At 47.5% G+C, this 22,800-nt stretch overlaps 1 protein-coding gene and 1 pseudogene across 4 annotated transcripts in view; both read left to right on the forward strand.

Annotated features, from left to right (window-relative positions):
- LOC137207503 (kinesin-like protein KIF16B) overlaps positions 1-22,800 on the forward strand; it is a 278,846-nt gene that overhangs the window by 170,865 nt on the left and 85,181 nt on the right. For all 4 annotated transcript variants that reach the window (XM_067707442.1, XM_067707444.1, XM_067707443.1 and 1 more), the window contains 4 exons: positions 932-2,290; positions 5,811-5,963; positions 7,865-7,961; positions 8,686-8,736. In XM_067707442.1, the coding sequence (XP_067563543.1) occupies positions 932-2,290; positions 5,811-5,963; positions 7,865-7,961; positions 8,686-8,736 (1,660 nt within the window). The remainder of the gene's footprint in view (positions 1-931; positions 2,291-5,810; positions 5,964-7,864; positions 7,962-8,685; positions 8,737-22,800) is intronic.
- Positions 9,096-12,049, forward strand: LOC137206491 (uncharacterized; annotated as a pseudogene).

Raw genomic sequence — 22,800 nt, forward strand, 5'->3', positions numbered from 1 at the left:
GTCCTATTTAACAAGCCAAGAAATGGACCAAGGATCGATATTAGAATAGAAAGTAAGGCCGCAGAAAATCTACACCCTGGCTATTTATTTTCTAGAGTGTGGGGTCTGGATGTTACAGATGAATTAGTTTAGCTCACAGCATCATGGACGATAGGTCTTGGGTGGCTCAGGAGATGGAGGCCGTGCATCCGTACTCTGACATGCCCTGTGTTCTTGCTTTGGAGGCCACCCTGACCTCGAAACATTGACTTAGCACCCAGTGGGGACCCTTTGCTCTCTAAGACACACCATGACATGTAACGGCCAGAATCATGCATTTAAGTATTCTAATGGAGACTGACGTTATTTTCAATGTTATGCATTAATAAACTAATATTTTGGATCATTTGGTGATTACCATTTGTCCTAAACTAGTGATTAAATAGCGTGTAGTTATTTGAGCTGGAACAATGAAGTGTCGATTATCTTGACTTTGATATTTGACCCTGATGAGTTGAGGACAGCATAAGCATTTTTATTTAATGTCATTTTGTAACCGAATTTCCATTGAGTTTTAGCTTTTGGGCTGAATAAAATTATTCACATTTAATTTAAATTGGGCATGCCTCTTTCTCTTTGAGCTCAGGGGGCTTTAAAAATTATATCATGCATAACACATTATGCTTATAGGTTCTGCAAAGAAATGATAGCAGAAGCTACTTCAGGAGATTAGGCAAATGATATGTTGGACAGTTACAGAGTAAAAAAATTAAACAGCATGCTGCTGGATATTAAAAGGAAAGTGCTGTTCTCTCTTTTTTTTTTTTTTTTTTAATTTAGTGAAGGGTGTGTGGTGTATGTCCATTTCTAGGAGGTATCAGTTTAGGGAGAAGTTAGAGCAGCTTTTGAACCTAGCGCTCAAATAACGATCAGTCAACGATTTGCATTTCAGAAAACTCATAGAAGAGATGGAGGAAAAGCAAAAGTCCGACAAGGCTGCGCTGGAGCGGATGCAGCAGGAGGTGGAGACCCAGCGCAAGGAGACGGAGATCGTGCAGCTACAGATCCGCAAGCAGGAGGAGAGCCTCAAGCGCCGCAGCTTCCACCTGGAGAGCAAGCTCAAGGACCTGCTGGCCGAAAAGGAGCGGTTCGAGGAGGAGAGGCTGAGGGAGCAGCAGGAGACTGAGCTGCAGAAGAAGAAACAGGAAGAGGAGCGGTTTCTCCGCGTCCGGGAAGAGCTCCAGCGGCTGCAAGAACTCAACAGCCATGAGAAGGCCGAGAAGGTTCAGATATTTCAGGAGCTGGAGCAACTCAAAAGGGAAAAAGAGGAGCAGTGTGTCAGGCTGGAGCAGGAGAGGAGGCGGCTGGAGGGGCAGGAGGAGGAGCAGGTCCTGCGCGTGGCGCGCCTGGAGGAGCAGCTCCGGGAGAAGCGGGAGCTGGTCCGGCTGCCGCGGCTCGGGGAGGCGCAGCGCGCGGAGGAGGAGCGGCAGGACCTCGAGGGCATCCGCGCATGTCTCCTGCGGGCCAAGGAGGCCTGTGCCGAGGGGGACGGCGATGGCCGGGAGCTCGAACGGGCGCAGCTGCGTTTCTTAGCGTTCAAGCGAAGGCAGCTGGCCGCGCTGACCACCCTGGAGAAGGAGCTGGTTCAGCAGAAGGAGCTCCTGAAAAAGGAAGTGGAGGAAGAACGTGAAATCCTGGAGCGCTTAAAATCTGGCAGCAAGGAAGAATCGAAGTCATTGTTCAAGAAGGATGGTGGTGCCGCAGATGTGCCCCACGCGGCTGGAGATGCGGAGCAGATCAAGCCGGCGGAGGGGAGGCTGCAGTGTAAGGAGAGCCAGCTCCAGTATCTCCTGCAGCATCATTTGCCGAGGCTGTTGGAAGAGAAACAGAGAGCCTGCGAGATCCTCGACCGAGGTCCTCTCGGCCTGGACAACACTCTCTACCAAGTGGAGAAAGAGATGGAAGAAAAAGAAGAGCAGCTCGCGCAGTACCAGGCCAGCGCCAGCCAGCTGCAGAAGCTCCAGGCCACCTTCGAGTTCACGGCCAACGTGGCCCGCCAGGAGGAGAAGGTGAGGCAGAAGGAAAAGGAGATCCTGGAATCCCGGGAGCAGCAGCAGAGGGAGGCGCTGGAGCGGGCGGTGGCCCGGCTGGAGCGGAGGCACTCTGCCCTGCAGCGGCGCTACGCCCGGGGCCTGGGGGCCGAGGAGCGGAGGCGGAAGCCGGCCACCTTGACCGCCGGCGGCAACGAGCGGTCCGGGCTCCGGGCCGGCCTGGGGGCCGAGCAGGAAGCCCTGGAGAAGGACCGGGAGAGGTGAGCCGAGCCCGAGGGGACGCCTGCCACACCCTCCGTGCCCCACGGCATTAACCCTCGGGCTGTGATGGCGCGGCTTCTAGCCCTGGTGCTGTGTCTCTCACTGTTGTTTGAAAAAGTAATTCTGTAGCCTTTATGTTTTCTGATTCACTGGCAAATGCTTAGCCTTCTTTTCTTTTTCCTTAGGATCCTTGGTTTAGAGTCACTGGCCTAAAGTTGGAAAAAACACACAAACTAAGCCCATGTCTGTTACCTCACTGACCTCTGACTGTGTGTTTAATATTTGATAAACAGGGAAGACTGAGAAAGCTTCCAGCCGGATTCCCCCTCCCTCCTTCGGTGCTCTCCCCAAACCCCATTCCCTTTCGTTGACTCCTTTTCCCTCTGCTGCCCTTTCCCTCCCCTTCCTCCCTCTCCACCCCCCCCCATGTCTTCTCTGGGACCTTGACCAGCACTTGTTCACAGGTTCCATAAACACTGATTTCCACACCTGGCAGCGAACTGAAAAATATCCCTCCCCCCACCCCTGCTGATTCTCAGTGTTTGAGAATCCAGAGGGACACCTCAGGATTCTGTATTAAAAAATAAACAAGCAAAGCTCTCTAGATGTTCCAAACATGGTGGTCTATCCAGGCATGTTAGGTCATGATTCTCTGATATTATTTTCGATGTTGTGAACTAGGGAGTAGCGCTGTTTTCATGATAAAGGAAGAATATTTCTCTTCCTCTACCTGTTGCCTGTCACCTTGCTTCTCAGAGGTAGGATCTCAAGACAAATAAATACGTGAACTGGGGGATGCTTTTTCTGCTAACCCTGCAGACGCGATGCCAAGACTCAGAGAGACTGGCGGCCGCCTGTTGTGCAGACGTCATCGGATTTGGTGTCCCGCAAGGGGGCTTTGTGCCCTTCCCAACCCCTTCCTGCCCTGCTGGCCTTGGGCAGGCTCTTCCACCTTGGGGCCGCAGTGTCCTTACCCTCATGAGGAGGGCATGGGCCTGTGTATTTTCTTTAGTTCCAGACCCTTTGGTCTGTTGAGATCTTAACTGAAGCCCAGGTTACGGGGGCCTGGAATGCTGCCCCCTCCCCAGGAGCCCTCCCCTCACAGCACCTCCCGAGGGGCTGCAGCAGAAGCCCGGAGTGCTGGCCTCTAGGAGCTCAGCTTGACATTGGCAGAGGCCTGGGATCCATGCTGATGACGAGGCAAGATCTACTGGGAGGTGTTGCCTGAGCCCCTGTCCACCATTTTGCCTGAAAAGGTCAGGACAGCCTCCTTTCAAACAATCTGCTTAAACTGGATTCTGTTTACCAAGCTCTCCAGTAATCCCCCCAGGCAAAACAGTGACAGGTGACAATCAAAAACCATAATGCTGTGACTTCAGAGAAATAGGTCTGTGGTTTAAGAAAATGATTGTAGGTACCTTATGTAAATGAAATTGCTGGACAAAGGTCTAGCCCCAGGAAATTTACAGCAGTGGAGGGCACGCTCTCTGTGTGTATCCTGCGCTGTGCAGTGAGAATGCAGCAGGGGCTTGGAGCCTGATGTCCTGGCTTTTGTCAACCGGCTTCGCTCCCTGGCCATTTAGCATTAATACTCGATTATAGTGGATACACTGTAATGATTTCCCGATGTCAGCTTTTCTCCAGAAGCCACGCAAAGGAGGCTTTTAGCTTCCTGCGTTTTGATGGAGTAGACTTTGCAAAGCCCTAATTCAGGCCAGCGAATTTTGAGCGCTTTGCTCTGGCTTTGATGGTCCTGCAGCTTTCTGGGGGTACTGGTGTTGTGTCTTATTATCTCTGGGTTCTCATGGCTGAGCCAGGGCCCGCTGCGCACCCTGAGCTGACCTCTTGTGAGTTTCCAAAGTGCCAAATATCAAATTCACGTGGAGCCAGACTGGACCAACGGCGCACTTGGCTTTCCCTGTCAGCTTGCTGTATGAGCGAGATTTAATCATTTTCTTTCTTCTTTCTCCTTGATGGTTGATGGGACAAGTGTCAGGCAGTTAGAAAGTGGTAGAGTTGCATCTCGAATCCAGCTTGTGCCCACTTTGTCCTCCTGTCTGCTGACGACAGAGCCACTGCTGGGCAGACCAGTTCTTCTCGTGTGCTGCGACCCTTTCCATGCAAGGCCCTGCTGTCCCTCGCCATGTATAGAAATCCTGCTCAGCCTTCAGGGTCCCACTGGTGCCTCTTGCTGTGTGGAGTCCTTCCCATTGCCCAGCCCTGAAGGATGTCTTTGAACAACTCTGTAGGCATCATCTTAATTACAAACATTGGCTCATTTTCCTTACCATCTTTGAGATTCTGTGTTAACCTTGTTCCCTGGTTCTTTGCCCACCACCTGGCCCCTGACATCACTTCTCTGTGCTCAGTCCTTCCTCCTTCAAGAATACTGCATGCTCTGCAGTCTGGTGCTCAGTAATCGGTAGACAGATGAAAGGCTGAGTTCAGCTGGGCATTGTCTCCCGCGGACCCAGGAGCTCCTACCCTGGTGATCCCATAATCACATTTCCGAGAGCCAAGACCTTGGCTTTCACGTTCAGGATAGAGCAGTCAAATCACTGCTGGTGACACCAGAGAGCTGGCAGTGTTGTGGCGTGTCAGCATCTGAAACCAGACTCTCTGAATTTTGGACCTGAAGGAATTTGGAGAGACTAGTTGACTCTCTCATTTGATACATGAAGAAATTGAGACCCAGCTGTCATTAACAGTGAGTGGGCTGCAGCCCCTAGATGGTTCTGTGGGCCAAATTTACTGGCAAGTTTGGTCCTCTAGCCTGATGGCCCTGGATTCAGTCGTGCCTGGGCCAGTGGGAGACCAGCCATACACACAGTCGACCTTACATCAGACGTATCATCTGTCGTTGGAAATAAATGTTTGGTTCCACAGCTCGTGGTTTATATTAATTTCTCTAGATACTCAGCCTGCTTTCCTAGGTCTCTCTCGCCTGTTTCTGTTTTCCACACCCACTGCCTTAGCCAAAGCGGATTCCTGGTTTTTGTGGTTTAGTCCCTTTGTTTCTGCACCTGGAAAACCACCCAGTGTCATTTCCAAATGCCAAATTCCCACTGGCCCGTGAAGACTCAACTTAGAACTGCCTTGACCATGAAGGTTCTCCTAGATTGGCAGTTTTAAAGAATTCTTTAAAGCAGAGATCTCTTTTGTCAAATAGAAATACTTATTGGGATCTGATATGTAGGCTACAACCAACTGTTTTGTTGAAGCTGGGTTTGGGACTCAGAATCCTGCACATCTAGCTCTGAGGATTTGCTGAGCACAGTGGGAATATCTTTGCCCTTGATGGTAGAACTCTCTCCAACTTTTGGGTGCCTGTAGCACTTGTCCTGCACCGCTCTTGTGGCCTGTTATCACCTTATACCTTGTCTTATAGGTATGTGGTACCTTTTCTACTGGAAGGTAAAGCTCTTTGCACAGTTTTGGTCCGGATCTCTCATGGTTTCTAGGGAAGATTCTCAGGAGATACTGTTAATGAGTGAATTCACAGAACTTCCATCTCTGTAGGTTAGAACATGAAATCCAGCAGTTGAAGCAGAAGATCTGTGAGGTCGATGGTGTTCAAAAAGGGCATCGTGGGACCTTGGAGGGAAAACCTGCTTCTTCCAGCTTGCCATCCAGTGCTGAAAAGTCTTACCTGGTCCCCCTGATGGATGCCAGGTACTGGACATTAAATTGATGGCATGCCTATTTCTGATGTGATTTAGTGACTCACAGTACCTTATATTGGCCAGTTTGCATATGGAGGACTCTATCAAAGGTGGTAAGCAGTACTTGTCCCCATGACATGCTTTGTCCTGATCAGCTGTTGCCTGGCCCGTGGTGGAGTGAGATGTCATTTAAAGGGCCCAAGACCTGAGACCTGACCAGCCAAATCTAAGGAATACTGGTGCAAGGAGTTTGTGTGAGAAGGTGGAATTAAAAGGTTCAGGGAAACCAGTTCATCCAGAAAGAAGTGATACAAGGCTAGGTTGAGAGGAACAAAGTAGAGTTAACTGAATTGTACCAAGAAGGACCTTGTGCTGACAAATAATTTATGGAAGCCATAGATTACAAATAGATGAAGTCTGTCACGAAGACTGTACCAGTATATTCAGAATGATCACGAATAGCATAAATACAAATCTGATGTTACTATAGGAAAATGATTTTCAACTTGGGTGGCATCATGAATTGCCCTGTGGCTTACAGCCCTCAGCTAAATCAACCTAATCATTCTTTGCCTATAAGAAAATTGACTATTTTTCTCAACCCCATCTACGTCATGGGGACATTTCAAATTGGGCAGCCCTGAGCCCTGGCTGGTAGGAGTTAGGTATTCAGGTATCAGAATGTACTCAGAATGGCATGAGCCTCTATGGTCCCTTAAATCTAGGTCTGCATCTTCTGTGGTGCTCATTTAAAATTTGAGGTCCAGGGAGATTTGTTTCTAAGTGGCCTTGGTTCAGATTCAGTTGCATATGATTTTCTTTACTGAAATACTGAAAGGTAAACGCTGCATTTTATTACCCTAGCTCCATTCTGTGGGGCTGTTTTACCTATAATATTAATCTCTTTACCCAGCATATCAGGAAGTCATTTAGCCATGGTCAGTAGTACAGAAATGTGTGTAGGATTTTGCATGGGCTTAGAAAGGTGCAACCAGATTTTTTATTTTTTAGTGTGCTAAGATGTAAACATGCAAAACACTTCATTTAAAATAATCCGTCTAATTCATTGTCTGTAGAACTGGGGCAGGGAGCCTAGAACTGAGAAAGCCTTGCCTTTGGGTGGCCTGAGCCACTAGAAAGATTTTGATGGAACCCAAATTCTCTCTTTCCCTGGTTCCTCTGGGTGGATGGCTGTACTTCACACAGTATCCCCTGTATCGTATTGGGTACCAGCTGTTTTCCCTGTATCGTATGGGGTACCAGATATTCGGTTGACAGCTGTTTCTGGCTTCAGCCATCTTGACCCTTCACCAGGCATTTTGGAAGGTCTAGAGACCTTTAAAATGTGGTGTCTCGTGGCCGGGTGCAGAGAGAAGACAGAGCAGGAATGATGTGAGACATTGTTCCATCCAATAGTGAAGGTCTGTGGAGAGTGCATCTACTTTTTGTTTTTCCTTTTAATCCTCTGAAATGATTTTGTGTTTTGTGAGAAATAAGAATCATCGTTTTCTGTGTGAGGAAACGGAGGCTCGGTGAATGAAGTGTTGGGTAGTGATGCCTTCTGAGACCGCAGAGTCATCTGGAACCCAAGTCTGCAACTCTCCCCTGTCCTGCAGCAGAGGTTCCGCTCAGGACGTAGGGAGGGATTTGGATGGGATCACTGAGTCTCCCTTCTGTTCCCAAGATTCGGTTATTCGTCCAGGCCTCTCTTGTTTGGGGAAAACCCAGATAGTAAACACATGGCATTAGATTTCCTAGAAAGTTGACAGATGTTCCAGAGCCTGAGTTGTGATTACATTTGGCATTTAGAACGAGAAGGTTCCCAGCCGCAAAGGGCATGGTAACGAAAAGATCTCAGAATGCCCTGTGTGGTTACAAGCGGTCACGGACCCCCATCTCTTTTGCTTCCAGGATCAGTGCTTACATTGAAGAAGAAGTCCAGAGGCGCCTTCAGGATCTGCACCGTGTGGTTGGCGATGGCAGCAGTGCACCTGCCGAGACCGTGAAGGTGAGTGAAGGAGCAGGTGATCTGGTTATTCGTTTTCAAGATGACCTTTCAGTAAGGAGCGAGGGTGGGGGGGTGGGGGGGTCTTTTATGTACTGTTTCTCAGAAAATTGAGATGCAAAATGCTGTAGAAATATTAAATATTGCTCGGGTGGAGCTTAACAGTTTATAAATAGTATTAATTCAAGAGTAACTTTATTTTAAAATTTTGAACTTCTGGGGGAAATTCTTGAGTGAGTATGAAGTTTCCTGAAGTGCTTTATTTACTTTGTTTGATTTATAAAAATTCTACACGTAACACCTTTCTGTTTTCTCCAAAAATATAATCAATTTCCATAAGTATTTAAATTCACTCGATAAATTATCCCAAGTAGAAATATAATTTTGCCTTTGAGAAGATACATACTTGTGACAAGCTGATTTTTATCAAAATAAAGTCATTTCATTTCTACCTTGCAAATTAAGAAGTGTCCTAAGGAAATTTGCCTTTAAAATTGTTCTTCGAATTTTAAGATTAGGAATAAATGGTTCAGTTCCCTTACAGGCAGATGTATCGATAGAGTCCCGTTTACCTTGGGAATATAAATTCTCAAGAAGGGTTGTCATTGTGGAATGACAAGTATGTTTCCTTAGAATTTTGTTCTCATAAATATTGTAATCAAATCATTTTTTCCCTCTTTATGAACATGCTATAGTTTAATATAGAGGGCTTTTATTTTCTTTTCAGGATAATGAGAAACTTCACAATGGCACCGTTCAACGTAAGCTAAAATATGAGGTAGGTAATGACTTTTCAGGTTGATAGGGTTGCCTTAAATTACAGCATGCTTGTGTGATTAAATTTTCTTAATGTTTAGTTGCGTGATTAGAATTTCAAGGTCCCAGTGAGATTAATGGCTAATAAGCAAGGCAAGCTATTATATGACTTAAAATTAAATGGAATCCTGCTGGTTGCAAACTGCTTTATTTATTTATTGTTAGGTTTTTTTGTGTTGTTTTTTTCTTTTTGCAAACTACTTTGACTTTGTTCGAATGGCGTGTAGCTGTGGTAGAGGCCCTTTGCCCAGTTTCTCATTCGTAGCAGTATCCTTTCCCTTGGTCTGCATTTAAAAGGCTGAGTTATATAATCAGAATCCGATGGGGGGTTTGGAAGTGAAACTGGGTACTTCTCGAGGTTTTAGAAACCCTGCGTGTTCTATCGACCGCGTTGGCAACGGCGCAGAGGAGATACTCTTGGTTGGGTAGCTTATTTCTCTGGCGGGTTGTCAAACCAAGGTTTGTTTGGGCATACGATTTGTAAGGCTTTATCTGTATTTTCCTCCGCTGAGGGACTTGTCCTTACATACACTCCCAAATTAAAAAGCAAAGAAGCAAAACTACGAGGTGGTGGAAATCTTACATCACTGAACAGAGCGAGCGGCGGAGGGGTGGGTGTCCCATGGCACACCCCATGGCCCTCCATCCCAACCATCCAGGAATGACACTGTCTTCCTGTGGACGTCCATTTCCTCAGCAGGTAACCTTGTGAAGAGAAGGACATTGCCTTTCATTTCTTTGTGTCCACCTGCCTGGTCTGTAGCAGGCTGGCAGTGAACCTTACATGGTGCTGGTTTGTAGATATCATTATGACGATCTCAGCGGGGCATTCACAATGAAGGATTCCAGTGAAACAAACCAAGAGGCCAGAGAAACATGCATGACATTGGAATACTTGTCAGTTTCTGATTTGCATTGTCTGCCCCGATTACTCTTACTTGCCCATTGGAAAATTGCATCAAAGGTCTTAAGGTTTATTTTAGAGTAAATAAAATACTGTGGATCAGTCCCCTACAACATATTTTGACCAAAATAGCTGGCGATGTATAAGATATGAAATATGGAAATGGATGCTTTGCGTGTGAATCAGGTCCTCTCTTCTGAAATCATGAATCAGTCAACACGAATGGCTTAGGCTTTCGATTGAGCCTCTGCATTAATCCACACGATGAAAACCAATGCCCGCAAGAATCTTCATGTGGAAAAGAATCACAAAAGGTGCCACAGCCCCATCTCACCTGTTTTTGACAGAAGAGCTCTCTTGCCCCGTTGCTGTCCAAAGAAGTCACTGACGCCCCCAGCCGAGAGGAGAGGAGGAAGGTGGACCAGAACCACCACTGGATCCGGCCCGCGACCCGGAGCGTCTCAGGTCCCTCTGCCCCCTCCTCAGCGCCAGGCGGAGGGGCCCGCCAGCGGGGGTCTCAGCCCTCGGAGCCCGAGCCGTCGCACAGCAGCGATTGTCACGGGGCGGCTCTCAACCAGAACACGTCGATCTAACTAAAATCTCTTTTCTTAGCGAAAGCAGCACCAGCGGTGAGGGACATTTTCAGGGTGAGTCAGAAAATTTCAGTGAACCGACGACCCCTGAAGGTGAACACAGCCCGGGGGTCACGTCCAGCTGGACTTGGCTGCAGTGCGCATCCCAGGAAGCGTCCGTGCACAGCGGGAGCGAGCAGACCAGGCAGAGCCAGCTCCTCTGCCTCGTTCTCTCTGAAAGTGTCTCAAGCCACAGCGTCCCCCCCGAGGGCTCCGGCCTCCGAGCTCTGCCGGGAGCAGGAAGCCAGGGAGGAGGTGGTGGCCAAGGCAGTGAGCTCTCTGGGGTCACCCGTGAGTGTCAGGCCAGAGGGAAGCAGCGGGTTGGGCTCTTTTTACCAGCGGGTCTCGGACCTTTACAGAGACACCAGTAGCCACCTGCTGTGGGCGGGCACGCGGGGAGCCTGTGGGACCCTGGGGGCTCGCCTCCCGTGCAGCAGCACTCATCGCGAGGCCGCCGTTTCTGAAACTCTTACCCCTGGACACGCTCTTGGAGGCAGCCGGGGTGTCACCAGAAGCTCATTCTTTTCCCGAAGAAGCTCAGGTTGGCAGCAGCAGGGAAGGGTCAGGGGCCGTCGGGCGGGCAGGGGGCCTGGTGCCCTACAGAGCCACAGCTGCCGACTTTCCAGGCTCCTCGCTGGGCTCCGTCTTCTGCCTAGAGGTGGAAGGTACCAGAATGGGCTCTGTGCTTAAGCAGACGCTCGTGCGATTCCCAGACCAAATGCTGAAGCTTCCAGAGTGCCCTTTGAAAGGCTTCCTTGAGCTGGTGGCCGGTTCCCTACCAGGACTTCGGGCGACACGAGTGAGGCCCAGCGTGTGTACTGGCTCGCTGTCGCCAGCTGCGGGGAGCCCGCCCCCTGGCCCGCGTGTGAGCTGCTGCTCCGCTCAGCCCTGTGCACGCTGGTTCTGAATCCCCCAGCCTCCGTGGGTCTGCTCCGCACTCTGCCCCTCTCTGGGCTACAGGAGGTTCAGATTGGCTTTGGTGGGCAGAACGTTTCACTCCTGGGCTCTGCAGAGAGTCTCCTGCTCACCGCGCTTACCTACAGCAGACACCTCTGTCGGTAGATGTGCTGGGACCTCCTGTGTGTCCTGACGTCCAAGGCCGATGCCGCCGCCTGCGCCAGCCATCCTTTGTTCCAGCAAGATCTGGTCCAGCTTTCCCTTGATTGGAAGGCGGAAATCCCTGATTTAGTTTTGGTGAACGGAGTTCAGTTGTCATCCAGGTTCCAGAATACCTGGTCGACCTGATTTATTTCCTTCACGGAAACCTGGACGTGGACGCGCCGTCTCTGGTGGAGGTTCAGCTCTTGCTGTACACGGCGGTCAGAGTCGAGGGTGGCTCTGGCCCAGGCCACTGCCAGCCGCTGGTCCTTCTCAACACCCACGTTGCCCTGGTGAGAGAAGACGGCGTGTTCTACCCTCAGAGCGGCTCTCCGAGCTCGCCGCCTCCAGGGACACGGTTTGATGTGGTCAGGTGCCAAGCTTTAAGTGAATTCAGGTGTCTTGTTGTCGCAGAGATGAAAACAGCATCCACCATCAAACTCGTCTTCTTCCCGAAACTCACACCCACCAGATTCAGGAAGCAGTGTCGCCCAGCACCCTCAGGAAGCCCAGAATGTTCAGCTGCTCACCAGCACCTGTGTCCGGAGGGCGGCCGCAATGGGGCCCCTGAGGTCTGGAAGCTGACCCTCACCTCTCAGGACGAGGCTCTGTGCCTAATCGCACACTTGACGAGGCTCTAGGGAGGAGACCTGTGAAAATACTCCACGTATTTTTTGAGATCTTTCATAAAATAAACATGATGAAAGTCATCCAGGGCTATGTCTATCTCAGTGTAGCTAACTGATCTGAAGCGGGAAAAATGCAGGCCTCTATAAATTGAAAATGTAAATATTTTAAATATCGCCACTGAACTAAAAATAGGTGATAGTAGAGCACTGATGAAGTATCTTTATCACCACCTTGCTTCACTTTCTTGAACGTCAGCCGTGTAAATCGGGTCCTCATTATTTGTGAGGTGCTGGAAGCATTTCACATTGTGCTCGTGTCGACCTGTGCTTATGTGCCTTGGAGTCTATTTCTGCTGGACACTGGCAGGCGGATTTGTGCTGCCTGAAAAGGTGTCTGTCTGGTCTGGCAGTGACCCTCTCGACGTCCTCGCGTTGGCCAAGGTTGGGACAGCTCTGCCGCAGAGCACGTTAGTGACACATCAGGCTTCCCTGGAGGACCTGGGGGTTTACAGCGCCCTCCCCTCCCTGTAACACGTAGGATGTAGGCAGCGCCCCTGCCCTGTGGGGTCTTCTTCAGGGCATTGCCTTTTCCCTCCTCCCTTCAGACTCTGGACTGTTCCTTTCCAGCCTGTGACTTCAGCTCCTCCCTCGTTGGCTTAGCTTTGACTGCCCTTCCCCTGGGCCACATGCCCCCAGTGTGCCAGGCCTTCCTCTGAGCTTTGGTGGTCCTCTCCTAGAGAGACTCTTAGCCCCGGTGTAACTTCCCAGGCTGCCGTGCGCTATCTTATCAGATAGAGACCATGTCGATGGCATCCGGCGCTTCCCTGGCGGCCCTCCCGCCTGCCTCTCAGCTGACTCACCCTCCTTCACCTCCGACCACGGGGGCCTGCTGGCCTCGCTTCTGAGAGCAACTCATGGCCGTGTCTGCCTCAGGTCGGGCTCCTCTCCCCACCGGTACCACCCAGGAGCCGGCTGCCCTCCTCCTGGAAAGAGGCTTGAAGCTGGGCTCTCAGAAATCTCTCCCTTCTCTGGTTGACCCCTTCCTTTGCCCCCGCTGCTGTTCACATTCCTATGCGGAGTCGGGTTACACGTTTTGTACTGGTGTTTTACTGCATCTGACCCTGGGTTGCTCCGCGCACCTTCTCCTGTTTCTCAGTTATGAATGTCCTACTAGCTTCCAGAGTCTCAGGAGGAGCCACCTCCCCCTGTCCTTCACTTCAGCCAGGGTCACGGCAGCTGCGCTGCAGTGCGTCCGCGCTTAGCGACTCGGCCGTTCCGCTAAGGCCTCCGTTTTAGCCTGGCCTGCGGGGGCCACTTTGTGTTCTGGTGAGATATTTACATAACGTGCAATATAATGTTGTAGCCCCCCTTCACTTCTGTTCCTCGTCCGTGATAGGGCCAGTGCCAGGGCTGACCCTTCCAGGAACTGTCCGTCTCCCTTTGGTCAGGAAATGCAGGTCTTCCCTCTCTTCCCCATCAGCGCCGACAACAAGGTACTGAACTTGCTCCAAGTTTCCAGCATTGGTTTTCCTCTCCCCAGGTTCTGGGGACATGAGCGGGGAGAGGCAGGACCCGGGAGAGTGCATCAGGGTCCACACTGCTGGCCGCAGCCTGGTTTGCGGTGGCCAAGCAGAGCTTTTTGTCTTTTTGAGGTGATAGAATTCAAGTGTTTTTCCCTTTTCATGTGAAGCCCTTTTTACCTCTTCAGCAACACCCTCTACCCCCAATACACACAGACACACACACACATACACACACCCTATTGCCTTACACGTGGAGGCTTTTGAGTCTGCGGTAAGGACATGATTACAGTCAGTTCGCTTGTCACATGCTTGGCTGGTGGACCTTCCACCACAGAAAAAATTTCCAAAATGAACCACAATAGTCTTCTAATATCTTATCAATAATATTTCCCCTAATTTAAATTGAGTATTTTCTCGTGTGTTCTTGATAAGAAGAACGGAATGAATGATCATGAAGAGTGGAGAGAGTGAAGTTTAAGGTGTCAGCAGAGGGATGCCTTGGTTGGAAAGGAAACAGTACATAAGCAGTTCAAAATTTTAACAGCGTGATACGTATTAAACAGACAGACCTGCTCGTCCTCATAGGTGAAGAAGCAGAATCCTACTGTGTTATCAATGATGTTCTTTAATATTGTCCGTAGATGGAGCACACAGCGAAAGTGGGCATTGCATACAGATCATATTATCGGTTATGACTTGTTCAGTCTGCTTTACGGTCCAGGTGGCCCGAGGTGAGGGCTGCATTCTGCTCTCACTACAAAACAGAAGCAGCTGCCTCTGGGCAGTTCAGATTTCACGTGTCACTTCTTTTCACCTAAGCATACTTTTTACCTTGAGATCAAATACGGTCCTGATATGAGAATTTGATTTGCCATCGTGAAGTGAGTATTAAGGTGGTCATGATGCCTGGAGAAGCCAGTGGAGTGGTATGCGTGCCCTTGTCCTCCGTGGCTTCAGTCCTAGGGCCTCTCTGGCTCACGGGCTCATTTTCGGGTTCTGAGCCGGGACACTGCGGCAGCGGAGCAGGCGTGGCAGCCTCAGCGTCCAGCCTGAAGTACCATCTTCTCAGTTGTAACGAGTTCCTGTATCAGAAAGAAATAGATTCATACACACTTTATTATGTGGCATCTTGCACTGTCGTAATATAGGCGTAAGCTTGTTAATGCGTTCTAGACAATACCTCTTTGAGGCCTTTTGAAACAGTGATTTCATCTGAATTTGATTAAAATCCATTTTGCTCACAGCTGCCTGTTGTGCAGACTTGTGGTTGGCAGGGTGAATTTATTTCGTCTTTGTTGAAAAACATTTCAAAACAGTTTGTCTCCCTGTTCCCATTACTTAAAAAAATGTGTGTGCATCCTCTGGAGAGAATGCTTACGCCTTCCAGTGGTCGTAATTACAGTAATTTTTATTTACATTCTTTAGACGAGTGATGAATTACAGCTTTGAATGATAAATAGATTAGAGCACTTTTATTAGTGCTTCTCAGATGGTCTTGTTGGACAGACCAGTTTCTCATGAGGTCGTCTTGTTAATTTAGTTACACAGCTTCCACTGTTCCCTTTAGTTGATACTGCTTCCTTCCCTAACGTACCTTTTGTGATGTCCTATCAGTCAGCTGTTGCCAAATGGCAGGCAACCCTCGAAATTGTAGTGACGCAACAAGAAAACGCTTTTATTCCTCGCTGATGGTTTGCAAGTAAATCGAGGCAGCTCTGCTTTAGGCTAAGGTCATCTGCAGGTCAGCTAGTTCGGTCTGCACCACCTGCCTCATTTTGGATCTACGTGGAAGGGGCAGTGGCCGTATCATGTCGATGACAGAAGCACAAAAAGGCAACCGTGCGTCATGTCTGCTAACATCCCCTTGGCCAACGCAAGTGACACATGCAAGTCCAAAGTCAAGGGGCAAAAGGCAGCGCACACTCCATTCACCACGAAGCCATGGCAAGAATATCTGCTCCTCCTCCTACGGCTACAAGGGAGAGAGAATTGGGACCACACCCAGATGCATTGGGTCAGGGTTCCCAAGGTTCTAGTGAAGATAAATTCAGATCAAACCTGTAGGACCTCTCCCTTCTGGAAGTACTGAGTCCTAGTTACTAGTTGAACTTATTTTCCAGTTCAGTCTTTGCTTGACACCTCCACAGGCTGATCATCACCTGCCTCTGAAGCAGTTTATCCATTGGGATCTGCTCTCGTTAGACCGTCGTTTCCATAGTCTTCCTTAATGTGGCCTCCATCTGCAGTCCGTCCGTCTGTGGCGCCCTCAGTCACAGAGTAGAACAAGTCTGTTTCACAACTGTGTTACATCACAGCCCTTCCAAGAACACAGTGCGCTCTCTCTCACCTCCTCGGGGTTTTCTTCTTTTTTTTTTTTTTACGGTACGCGGGCCTCTCACTGCTGTGGCCTCTTCCGTTGCGGAGCACAGGCTCTGGATACGCAGGCTCAGCGGCCATGGCTCACGGGCCCAGCCGCCCCACGGCATGTGGGATCCTCCCGGACCGGGACGCGAACCTGCGTCCCCTGCATCGGCAGGCGGACTCTCAACCACTGCGCCACCAGGGAAGCCCCAACGGGGTTTTCTTCTTTACCTCCAACACTCTTTGGTCCCCCTGCTGGTTCTTACACAACACGGATTCCAAACCACACCGTCCAGTCTCTTTTTAAGGATGCACCCTTGTAATTTTTAAAAAACCTCCTTTATAAGGAACGGAACGGAATACAGTTGGGTGAGAAGGAAAGAGATTCTATTATAAATCACTACTCACGTTTTCTTCTTCTGCCATCTTGTTAAACCCTTCTGTTGCTGAAGATGCAGTGGACTGCAGCGGTAACAGCCCTGACCACCCTTTATATTGTGGTTTACAGCATGCAGAGTTCTTTCCTGTGTATTGTTTCTTTGGAGCCCCACAGTGATCCTCCCAGGATGGGCGAATTGTTGTCGATTTCCATTTTGTATCTGAAAGGATCACTGATTGGGAATTGGAACTCAAACCCAGACCTTACTCCAGAATGTATGTTCTTTCCACAATGCCAGAGTCACCTTCTGGTCATGGTTATTCTTGACATTGCCTGAATACATTTTTTTGTTGTTGATTTGTTTTTTTCGTAGGAATGAATACTTGATTGGAAGAACTATTGATTTTTTTTCTGACTTGTAACTTTTTTCTTGGAATTTCTAGACATTAAATATTATTTCTCTTTTTATGAGTTTTGTTTTTCAAGAATTGCCTTACAAGTTTCTTTGCCATTCCATCGTGTCTTCGTACGCCTTATGTCTCCTTTTTGCTCTCTACATTTTAGCTCTTACAGAAGAAACGCCTGGGTATAATCATTGTGGCAGTACAGTACAGATAACCTTGTGTGCTCGAAGTTGCTCCTTTAGTTGGAAGATTAAACAATATGCTCTACAGAAACCTGAGAAAGAGAATCTCCACCAGTCCCCTACCCCCACTTCAGTTTTGCCTGGACCTGAGAAATTAGTACAGTTTGAACCAAAACTAGGGCTCAGCAGAAGTCAGTGAGTGACGATGAGTGGTATCTTTCTTGGGTCATTAAAGACATTGTAGAACCAGGAGGGAGATCAGCTGGTTTTCCCTCCTCAGGTCCTCAACTGCCTAGACTCATGTTTGGTAACGAGAGCCACATGACAGCTACTGCCACATTCGTACTAGACCTGTTATTTAGTCTTTTTTTAAATCATCCATCTAACGATGGGTTATCCAGAGACAATGACCATTGAAGTTCTTTTTGGTCTAGAGAAAGATGGGGACATTTTTAATAGCTTCAGGCTGAAACATTCATCAGATCATTCAGTATTTCCAAACCTTGAAACAATGTTGATCAGTCAACTCACATCTACATGGATGAAATAACCTACTTTTAGTGAGAATCACAGATTCGAATTTACTGGAAGGCCAGTAAACTCAGGATATTCCACAAGCATTTATATCCAACACAGTTTGTCATTTTCTGGGTAATTTATCCTTGATAACATATAGATATAGATACATATCAAAAGGAAAGAAATACTCCTTTATTTGAAAACCCATATTTCTGTTTCCTGACGTGCGTCTTTTAAAGTCACTTTAAAATGAGATGCAGTTCATGGTGGTTGTACATGTCGGGCTGTTGTTAAGTCCTGACCCTGACCTGGAGCAGGTAGGTGTGCCATGTGTCTTAGCAAATCCAGGTCAGTTGTTGGTACTAAGCCTTCAAAGGCGGTGTGGGACTAGCCCCGGTCCCTTCACAGCACAGGCTGGCTTCGCCTTCTGGAGAGGAATGCAAGCATGTCTTGGCTTTTTGCCACATTTGTAACGTACATCTGCTCGCACAGGTTACCTTTATGCCCCATTTCCTGTGACGTGGCTCGTATTTGAGAAGGTGATGGGTCCTCACCATCTCTGCCCCAGACCCCCATTTTCAAACTGCTGGGTCATAGTAGGTGCTTGATGCAAATAGCTCTAATTAGAACTATTACTGTGGCATGTGTGGTTGAAAAAAGAGGGATTAGAAATATGTGCTGTGCTGGGAACAGAGAAAGGGGAATTACTAGTTTTTGCTAAATCTGATAAAAACCCAGGTTTGCCTGTATTTTAGAAGCAAAGCTTGGATATTTGGCTAAGAGATCAGACGGCCGTCCTGAGCCCTGACCTTGTCATGGTTAAAGCATATACTGAATTCAGCCATCTGGTATGTAATTAGAGCATTTAGGGGAGGATGTTGATGACTCCCTTTGGAATCGGTTCACTCTGTGCCCTCTGCAGTGCCGACAGTGATCCTAGTGGATGTTAATGCTGCTTTCTATTAATTTTCTTAATTTGCTCCTTTTGAAGGAGACAGCCTGAGTAGGAAGAGAAGATTCTAATCCGAATATTCAAAACGTAGCCTGTGTTCTGTCTGCTTCTTTAGGCTGAGGACTGGACTATAATATTTCCACACCACTGGAAAAATAGTGAGTTTGTTGACACAGGACATTGTTTTGTTAAAAGCTATCAGAAAAATATTTCTCTGTATCTTATTTTAAAAGATTTTTTTTTTTTAAAGAGGACCATTTTTTAAGTCTTTATTGACTCTGTTACAGTATTGCTTCTGTTTTATGTTTCTGTTTTTCTGGCTGCGAGGCATGTGGGATCTTAGCTCTGCAACCAGGGATCGAACCCACACACCCTGCACTGGAAGGCGAAGTCTTAACCACTGGACCTCCAGGGAAGTCCCTAAAAGATACTTCTTATGTACAGGAATGTAATCCAAGTTACTAATTATGTACTTTTCCTTGACTCTTTATTTCTAAATAGAGCCACTCTGTGGTGCATTTGAAATTCCTTGACCTGTCCTACATATTTATCCAGATCTCCTGCGAGACGTGCTTCCAGACATACAGCCTTTCATGTTTCTTTACCTCCTAGCATGATGTGTCACCAGCTTCCCCTTCCAAGTTTAAGAAACTGTGACTGATTCCAAAATAAATAATTCCACAGAAATTTAAAAACTCTCATAAATAATGGGATATATGATACAGCACACATTTGCTTGTCCACTGTAAATCTCAAGATATTCAAAATATAGCTCCTTTTAAATAAAAAATAAATTTAGGAGACATTTATGTTAGTTTTCCTTCCTGCCCAACATAAACATAGTTTAGGAGAACGTCAGGAACCTTTCACAGTATATCCTGAGAATTCGACATTTCTCATCAAATTGACTTCAGAACATAGTGTCTAAAAATTACGTTGCAGCAGTGATTTGGTGGAAGCACATACTCTTCATTTTTCTCTATACTTTTGCTCAAGTGTCTTCAGATCCCTGGCTTATTCTTCAGTTATTCATTTCTGCAGGTGTTCACTTCTCTACACCTGTTAATATTTAGTTAACTGTGAAATCAGTGAGATTGAAGTAAACTGTGGTCCCAGATGTGGGAACTCTGACAATGTTTCTAATCCCCAATGTGCAAAATAATGAAGAGAAATATCCTCTTCTCAGCCATGGGTTCAGTTATTCTTCCCTGTCCGGTCCTGAATGGAGCAGTGGCTCTTGTGTACCACCTAGAACCGTTTCTTGAGGTACACGTGCGTGTGCTGGGATGTAAAGGGCCGTCCTGGATTTAGGCGAGCTACATAATAAGATCCAGTTTCTCCTAGGTAACTGGTCTCTACGTAATTCATATACCCAGTTAAATTACCAAAGGCAGTGATTTTTTTCTGTAAGGGATTTATAAGCCTATGCATCAAACAACTTTCTTTTCATTAGCAATTGATTTCACAATTACGCATTCTTAGAGAACTTTCTAGTCTTAAAATGCCTGTGTGATAACCAGACCATCAGTTACAGTCTTAACCCCCTTTGAAAGTTGACCTGTGAGAAAAGAAGTTTAAGGTAGTGTTTGCTAATGTTAGCGTATAATCCATCTGGAGTAGAAAAACCTTGTCTTTGTTTAAAACTTAATGCAGTTGAGAAAAACTAAAGGTCTTAGAAGTTACAGATACTTTGTCAGAGTTACTTTGTATTCCCAGGACCTGGCCCTGTGTATGGTCCATAGCTGGCGCTCAGTAAAAGACATCGATGTTTGATTGTATATCCTAAGGGCGCCTATAGGGAAAGGTGTTTAGAAAGTTAAGTCTCCACTGCTTGGTTAACAGTGTACCTGGGCGGTTTTGACTGCAGTTCTTCCTCAGGGAAGTTCACAGTATTTGTATAGCAATATCAGTGTATATGTTTTTCACTCAGTGACCCCCATCATAACTTTCTCATCCTGCTGTAATTATCAGTTTACTTGTCCCACAGGGCGGGACACGGCCTTGGTCACAGTTGGGTTCCTGCTACAGAGAGGAGATTTGGGAAACATCGTGCCCATTTCCACTGACGACAAAATGGAGGTTCAGAGAGGGTGGGTGACTGTCCGTCAGAGACCAGCTCCGAAAGCTCGGATTGAATTCTGAGTCTCCTCCAGGTGACGGCCATGTGGAATCCAAGTCCCTCTTCTGCAGTTGCTTCAGGGAAGCAGACAGTGGTGGAGAATCCACCAAGCGTGTTAAACGTGTTGGTATTGTCCTCTGCACCTTGTCGAGAACCGATAAACACATGTGGTAACACACTGTTCCTAATCGATTGGAGGGGAACAGTTTTTCCTCTCCCCCTCTCCCCATCCCCCCTCCTCTCTGCACCTACTCTGTGCCAAACATCGGCCCAGGTATTTCTTTACTTTCCTCAGTGAACTAAAGGTTTATAGCGAGGGCACCCTTTCTTCTGCCAGAACGAGCCTTCTCTTCCTCCTGGAAAACTCCTATTCATCCTTGTGTACCCGGCTGCAGAGCCCCTTCTCCATGAGGCTTTCCCGTCCCCTAGCTGGGGTTGCTGCCTCTCCATTTAGGAGCACCAGACCCCTAGGGCTTTGTTCTAGCCCAGCGGCACTAACAGCACTGCTCTGGTTTATCACGCTGTGTGTCGACCGAGCCTGAAGGGGAACAATTTAATTGCTCTTCTTCCTTCCTCCTTTTCCCCCTTCTTGCCCCTTAGCGGGTAGCCCGCAGCTGTGCAGAGAGAGCTCCTCACCCAGTCAGCTGCCACAAGGGCCTGTTGTTCTAACCTGTAGGGAGGATCTGGGAGTGGGTCTTCTAAACTAGTGTTACCGGTTCTTGCTTAAAAGCCTGACAGCGGCAGCCCTTCTGCTGAGGTTGTTCTAAGCTCCTTTGCGCTTCCAGACACCACAGCTCTCCACTCCAACTCCACACACACACGCGCACACACACACGCACGCGCTCGCACTGTAGCAGTGGAGTTCCCAGGTGATTGTGTCACATGTGGAAGAGAGGTTATGTTCCTACTTGAAAAATACAGTTACAAGCATGACATAGAAGGTTTCAGAGCTAAGGCAGCAGAGGACTGCATAGCCAAACCATGGGCTTTGAGGTCAGAGACATTTCTTAACATTAAATATGTTTGTTGAAAATAAATAAAAGCACTAGATTATTTCTCTGCCTTTTCACCTTCAAATAGATAAAAATATCCCATGTTTCGGGAGATGTCTACATTCATAGTAATTTGGAAATAGTACTCTTAGTGGATTGCAAGGTCTTTGGCAATACACGTATCGAGAAACTCTCTTTTTAGGGATTTCCGCTATGGTTTTTTGACACCAAGGACAGCTAAACAGGTGCACCACTGCAATAAAAGGAATGGTTCTTGTTTGGGGTAACCAGCCACGCAGTGAAAAAGTAAGATGCTCTAAAAGGCTTTGGTAATTTCATATCGTGCCAGTGTGTTTACACTGTCAGCTCGATGAGAGCCGCCACCTGAGGCAAGTCACGTGCCTCCATGTCGTCCAGAGCCCTGAGCTTTCCCATGCGCAGCAAACCTGGACCATCCATGCTACCCCTGGCCGAGGATCCAAGGGTCCAGGACCCCTTTCTGCCTGAGGGAAAGGGAGCTTGTTGCCCCTGTTGTCTTTTTGGTCAAATCAGTGAGTTTAGTTGTATAACCATGGGTTTTCCATCTTCTTAAATTCTGTATATGTTAGCTCAGTTTATCTCAGGTGGATGGACTTACTTTAAAATTTCATGAAAGGTACTGGGTGAGGTAAGTCAGGCAGAGAAAGACAAATATGCTATCACTTATATGTGGAATCTAAAAAATAATACCGATGAATCTGTATACAGGACAGAAACAGACTCATAGACAGAGAAAGCAAACTTACGGTTACCAAAGGGGAAAATGGGCGGGGGGACAAATTGGGAGTTTGGGATTATCAGCTATACACCACTATATATAAAATAGATAAACAATAAGGATTTACTGCATACACAGGGAACTATATTCAATATCTTGTAATAACCTACAGTGGAAAAGAGTATGAAAAAATATTTATAACTGAATCACTTTGCGCTACACCTGAAACTGACACAACATTGTAAATCAATTATACCCCCATTAAAAGTTTTAAAAAATAAATTGATAAATAAATGTCACACTAGCAGTATAGTGGTGATGCATGTGGGCTCTCTCGGTTAGCCTGAGTTCGAATCCTGACTCTACCACTTACCTCTAAGTTACCTAAACTCTTAAAATTTACCTAGGCTCTGAGTCCTGGGACTCTTCATCTGATAAATTGGGTTCATAATGGTTCCTGCCTCCTGGGGGGGGGTCATGAGGATTAAACAAAACGATGCACATAAACTGTTCAGCACATTCTGGGTAATAGTATGTATTCAATAAACGCTAACTATAATTATGATGCTAACTAT

The sequence above is a fragment of the Pseudorca crassidens genome, chromosome 15 (assembly GCF_039906515.1).
Source record: "Pseudorca crassidens isolate mPseCra1 chromosome 15, mPseCra1.hap1, whole genome shotgun sequence".
Taxonomy (NCBI): Eukaryota; Metazoa; Chordata; class Mammalia; order Artiodactyla; family Delphinidae; genus Pseudorca; species Pseudorca crassidens.